We start from the raw sequence: 6,352 nt of genomic DNA on the forward strand, positions 1-6,352 counted from the left end.
CAATTGTAACAGGCCAAAGGGATCATTAGGATTTAAAACTTTCACTAGACAGCACCACTGAACCTGAGTATCAGCCACACCCACACAACAACTTAAAAAAATCAAAAGCACAAGAGAATGCTAGAGAAATAAAAGGTTTATTTTCATTAATTCACCTCTTACAATAAACTTTAGTACAGTGTATTTAAGGTCAAGAACAGGACAGCAGGATCTGTTTCAAAGGGCTTATGACACACACTACTTTACCTCACAGGTAAGGACAGGAGTGCTGCTCCCTGGCAAACTGCTGTCCCTCTCTTAATGTGCCAGGAGAGCAGAGCTGCTGCAACCCACAGTGACATGGATCCACGAGGAGAATCTGGCTATTAATGGTTATCAAACAGCTCGTTAGTTCCACACTCTACATTCATATTAGTAACAGGGTTAGATCCTCAAGAGCACCTGTTTTATCAGATTCCACCCAGGACTGTCAAACAGGAGATGGCTTTTACCCCAGCCTAAGGGGGACAGAGCTGAAAATAAATCCAAGCCACTTTCTTTACGCTTGCTTTTCAAAGCCCATTGGATGTTACAACATCCTGTTACAAGGCTGTGTTAAGAATAACATAAAAAGTTGTAACTCCTTGGGACTGGGTTTGTTGTCAGCCACCAGGGCATTCCACAACACACAAGATGAGCCAAGACTCTGGATTTTAATGTTTACTGTAATAGGGAAAAATGCCATTGCAATAGTCAAGCAGAATGCTGGGCACAGTCGTTCACAGCACATGTAACATCGGGCCAGCTGCTTCAACTCTGGAGTGGTCTCCCACTATGTGCAAGAGAGTCTTATTAAAAACACATACAACCCCCGGGTACCAAAGGATTATCCAGGTAGTTATAAAATATTATGTACACAAATGGCCCCTGGGAGTTACTACAGCGACTGCCAGCACTTGCCAGGTGCCAGTGGTACTTTGAGCAGAAAGTCAGGATATCACTCGTGTGTTTTGAGGCAGGTATCAGGACAGGTGTAGAGGTATGATTGTCCTACAGAGGAGGAAAACTCCCCCCAATGTCCTTTTCCCTTAGTGAGGCCAGCAGTCAGCCTTCTTACCCCTACAGAACACACACTGGGATCCTGCTGACAGCTGACCAGCCACTAGAAACACACGGGAAGAATTCCCAGGCTTTTGTTTATGGGATCATTTGATAAACACCCAGCAAGCTATGGTGGTCAAGGGCCACAAGGAATTGTTAGGGATTCATGGGCTCATGGGCTAAACTGCAGCCAGAGCCATGAATGCAATTCTCCCAACACCTCAAGTGATGTAAGGGATCGTTTGACCTATCAGTCACAAACCACATCAGTGCCACTGGTCCACTGGAATTCAAAGCTAAAAAACCCCAACTGCTTAAAACTATCTCAGAACAGGCAGAGCAAACATTAAGAGCAGCCTGCGCTGCTGCCAGGCACCCCCAGAGCACACAGAGGGACAGCACGGCACACACGGCATGCGGCTGGCACACACGGGTTACCTGTCCAGGGATGGGGCTGGGCTGACACTGTCTCTCAGTGGAGTGCTTTTAGTAATCGCCACAGCTTGTCCGTCAGCCCAAAGTCCTCCTGGGAAGTGCAATGTCAATTTTACTTCGAAAAAGCAAGACTGCAAGGTTTGTTCTCGCCTCTTTGCTGCACAGTGCCATGCATTAAATATTCAGCACCTATTCCAACTGAAAGAACCATCTGGGTGTTTCTCCTTACAAATTGTCCCTATTCAATGATAGACTACAAGAGGACTTGGAGAGAGCTGTGGTGATGTGACCTACCACTCTCCAGCTGCCTGTTAAATCCCTCCAGCTGGTTCAGCAGGGTGGAGGGCACGAACTCCTCTCCATTGCTTTGGTGCAAAGTCTGGGAAAGTATCCTAAAATCAGCTCCCACAAATTGCTGTTACATTGATGCACTAGAGGCATTTGCACACTTTATCACAAACTGCTGCAGGAGCAGCAATTCTGCACCTACTCCAGCCAGCCCTGCAAGAGTCCATGAGCCAGACTCCATGGATCAACCCCCAGCCTACAGGCCTGCAGCAGCTGTTTGGAAACAGTCACCTGCAAACATCACCTTAAACTCACCTATTTCCTCTTGCATGAAGCCAGCAGCATAAATTTCACCTGCTCCAACAACCCAACAGGCAAAGAAAATACAACATGGTTACCACAGAGGAGTAAACTGAGACAAACTGTTCAGAATTTCAAGTTTGGTAGTTTTTTTAACTAAGGCTGGACACTCTCTCACAAACAGACAAGTTATTGATATCAAAGTAGCCCATGAACCACAAAGTGGAGCATTAAGGGACGTACACATCAGAGAAACCTTTACACACCGAGCGGTGGAAAGACTTACCCCGAGTTTCAGATATGATCTGGGCTGCCTGTTGAACTGGAAAAGGAGAAGGAGCAGCTCAGAAAGCAAAATAATTAAAACCAAAACAAACCCCAAACTGGTTAAAAGTTCTTTGCAAAGACGTCACCCACATCAAAACCACCAGCAAATCATCAATGAACCAAAAACAGTAACAGATTTTCCAGAAAGGTTTGTCTACACAAATTTTGTAATACCCAGGCTACTCCTCCCATTCCCTTCCCTAAGATCCTGAGTAAGACTGCATGGGAAAACCTGGAACATTCAAATGAAGGGAAGGATGGGGAGAAAAGGAGGTAGGAAGTATGCACTGAAACCATTGGTAAATGAAAGGCTTCTGGAGCTTCTTGGACTGGGGAGAATAAGTGCTCAGTGGGACAAGTAACTGAGAAGCAGGGATACTCCAAAGGGAATATTCCACATTCTGTTCCCTGGGAGTGCAGCGGGAAGCAACCCAGAGCCAACCAGGCCACTTCCATGTACAGCCACCTCAGAACGCCAAAAGGTGTTTAAATGAACTTAAATCCCACCCCCACAGCAAGTGGGGAAATTCAGATACTTGGAGACTCTGAAAGCCCAGCTCTTCCCCCTGCAGGAGCACTCGTGCCAGCTTGGTACAGAGCTGCAGCACAGCTGCTGGGAGCCCCTTGGGACAGCACACGGAGGGCAAAGGTTTCTGATTGTCAGAGACAGGCTGGGAACAGCAGGGGCTCTTCCATCACTTTTCACTAGAATTAAAACGTGCAACATTTGAGAAAAGACCTATGAGTAGCTCAGGTTTCACTATATTCCCGTGAAATAATCCCACCCTCGCTGATCCACTCTGACAGGACTGAACAACCAGTGTGGGTGGGTGGCTCATCACTGGTTGTCACTTCTTCACTCAGGCTGTTGACCCAAGTTCTTAAGTTTGAGTCAGAGACAGACTCAAACGTGCATATACACCTGAAAAAAATCCACTGCCTCAAGCTCTCTTTTAGCAAGTGTCGTGTCCGACCAATCATCCATTTATAAACAAACTCTGCAGCCTCTCTACAACACACAGATAGAAAATATTTAATACACATAGAAACATCCTGAAGTAGTTTCATAAAGAAAGATTGTGCTTTTGTTTCATACAGAACTATTGCACTTGCCTCCAGCTTGGGAAAGCCAAGTACACCAACACCAATCCTGTGAAGTTTAGTCACTGAGGAGAGAATCAAAGGAATGTCAAGAGATAAGTGCAAATGAAACAGGTGCTTTCAAGCACACACAAATGTAACCACTAAATTATTAAGAGAGAGATCTTTGATTTTCCAAGTAGAACTGTTAGAGACTAACTCTACAGAAATCCTTGGAACCAAAGATCTGAGGAGATAAGTGACAGGCTTAATGTTCCCGGAGACATTTCACAGCCCGATACAGGCTACAGCTTTTCCCTGGGCATCATTAAGGAATACTGTTGGATTCACGGAGTGTTCAATTCCCACCCACCCTCCACTTCTGAGCTTCTGAATTTTCAGGACACAACAGATGCTGGTTTTATGCATCAAATCCAATCCACACCCTCATGAATTATAAAGACACATCAAGCCTAACAAAAGGGTTTATTTCCTAGGCTCATCAGGAGCGATACTGCAGACACTAGCACTCGATCTGGGAGCGTGGCATCCTCCGTAAGCTCAGGGAGTACCGGTGTATCTCCTGCATCTGCCTTTCCTGCATTTGCCTTATTCTATCTTTTTGCCACATGAGATTTTGTGGCATGGGGTACCTCTGTGTTCCCTGCAGGCACCTGAAGGGGATTCTCACATGGCAGGCAGTGGCTCTGCAGCGGGGCTGCGGCATTGGGGGCAGGAGCATCCAGCGCTTCCGCTCAGCGCAGTAGCGATAGGCCTCCTTCCTGTACTGCTTGTCAATGTCATCACTGTTCTTCCAGCCTCCGATGATAAACACGTCATCTTTGTAGTAACAAATAGCTGCTCCTTCAATGCTCAGGACCTCAGGGGGCAAAGATTCCAGGATTTCATCCGAGGCCCTGCTGGAGATCTTTCCCTTGGCCTCCTCGTTGTCTATGGGGTAACTCTTGGGGCAGCACGATGCCGTGTGGTAGAAGTTGGTGTTGGCAACAGACATCTGGAAGGAGCAGTAGTTGTCGATGAGGGGCAGGGACTCCACGTCCTGCCACTGCCTGGTTTCAGCATCATATCTGATAATAACGGCCCTCAGCCCGTCCTCGCTGTCGCTGTCAACTGGGGTGCGGGCGGCCACATACACAAACCGGTCTTCCACGGAGACAGCTTTGACATCCCGCAGGATCTTTGGTGCCGACTCCAGGTTCAGCCATTTGTCCTGCTCAGGATTATAAATGGCCACATCTTTAAAGCCTGGACTGAAATTGCCGTGTCCACCAATACTGTACAAGTTGCCTTTCACTTCAGTAAGGCCAAAGGAATGCTTCCTGGTGATTAGATTTGAGACCTGCTCCCAAATATTTCTGTTTGGATTGTACCTTTCCACAGTCTTGGCAAACCCTGGTTCCATGGAGCCAGCCACATACACGTAGGACTCTGTCACGGCCACGGCATGCCCGTCCAGGTGGTTGTGGATGTGAGGCAGGTTGACCCACCTGTCCTCGTCGATGAAGTAGCCCACACACTCACTCAGGTAGTCGCCGCCCTCGGACACGCCGCCAATCACCATGATGACGTCCATGTTCTGGCCGAAGCGCGGCAGCAGTGCTGTGGGACAGGTGGAGTGCTGCAGGTTCCCAGACTGCAGGTTCTCAGAGCGCAGAGCATGGCTCTCCACAGCCTCGGACACCAACTTCACACAGTTCTCATTGCTCGACACCAGCCGCTCAGACTTGACATGGCGAGTCAGGTACGTGGGTTTCATCTGAGACAATCTTAGCAGCTTAAAGAGATCTTCAAAGTACCTCTCTCTTTCCTCAGGATTTTTCTGAACCCACTTCAAAACAGTCTCGAAGAGTATTTCTTCAGAGTCCACTGTGATCTCCGAGTCTGAGAGCCAGTCCCGGACAAGGTGAAATGGCAAAGTGTAGAACTCCTCATCTTGGATCACTTTGTGGAAATTTCTCCTGATCATATCCTGTGCTTTGAGTGCCAGCTGATTCAGGGAATACATGTGGGCCAAGCTGTGAATCGCCACACAGTTAGAGAGGTTCAGTTTCTTCTTCAGAAACTCTCCACAGAAGTCCTTTAACCGGGTCAGCAGAAACCTGCAGGACAAACAAGGGAGTTATACATCCCTGCAGGTGCTCAAGGCCAGGTTGGACGGGGCTTGGAGCAACCTGGTCTAATGGAAGGTGTCCCTGCCCATGGCAGCGGGTGGAACTCGGTGAACTTCTAAGGTCCCTTCCAACCCAAACCAGTCTGTGATCCTCTGATGCCGTGGCCCGGTCCCCGCCAGCCTCCGCCCCGGCCGCACTTACCTGTCCGCCATCTCCAGCACCTCATGGACGTTGCCGGGGCTCACGCGGATGGTGCCGGTGTACATGAAACCGATAACGGCCTCCACCGTGTCGGGGTCGGGGCCGCCCTCCGAGCTCCACTTCTGCAGCTCCACGCGGCCCGAGCGCGACTCCGCGAACCCCCCCGAGAGCAGCGGCGTGAAGTACTCGGTGGCGGCGGCCAGCACGGACCGGTGCGCCCGGTACTCGCGAGCCATGCCCGCGCCGCCGAAAGCCAGCGTGATGTCGCAGTACAGGCCGTGGCGGGCGCTGCTCGTTCTGCCGCCAGGCCAGGTCGGAGCAATGCGCCGGGCACCCGAACTCCTCCGCCTCGGCCTCCCCGTCCGCCCCGCCGCCGCGCGGGCCTCCGCGCTCCGCCTCGACCGCCGGCGGGCCAGGACCGGGGCCGGGACCGGGACCTGGACCGGGGCCGGGCTGCGGCTGCGGGACAGGCCGCGGCCGCCGCCATCTTGTCCGACATGGCGGGTGGG

At 50.3% G+C, this 6,352-nt stretch overlaps 1 protein-coding gene across 1 annotated transcript; it reads right to left on the reverse strand.

Moving 5' to 3' along the window:
* Positions 1-118: 118 nt before the first annotated feature.
* Positions 119-6,342, reverse strand: KLHL11 (kelch like family member 11). Its single transcript, XM_010412849.4, is given in 4 exon segments — positions 119-5,630; positions 5,844-6,127; positions 6,129-6,308; positions 6,310-6,342. Coding segments are annotated over 4 exon segments (2,094 nt in total). The 3' UTR covers positions 119-4,033.
* Positions 6,343-6,352: the final 10 nt, after the last annotated feature.

The sequence above is a fragment of the Corvus cornix genome, chromosome 27 (genome assembly GCF_000738735.6).
Source record: "Corvus cornix cornix isolate S_Up_H32 chromosome 27, ASM73873v5, whole genome shotgun sequence".
Lineage (NCBI taxonomy): Eukaryota > Metazoa > Chordata > Aves > Passeriformes > Corvidae > Corvus > Corvus cornix.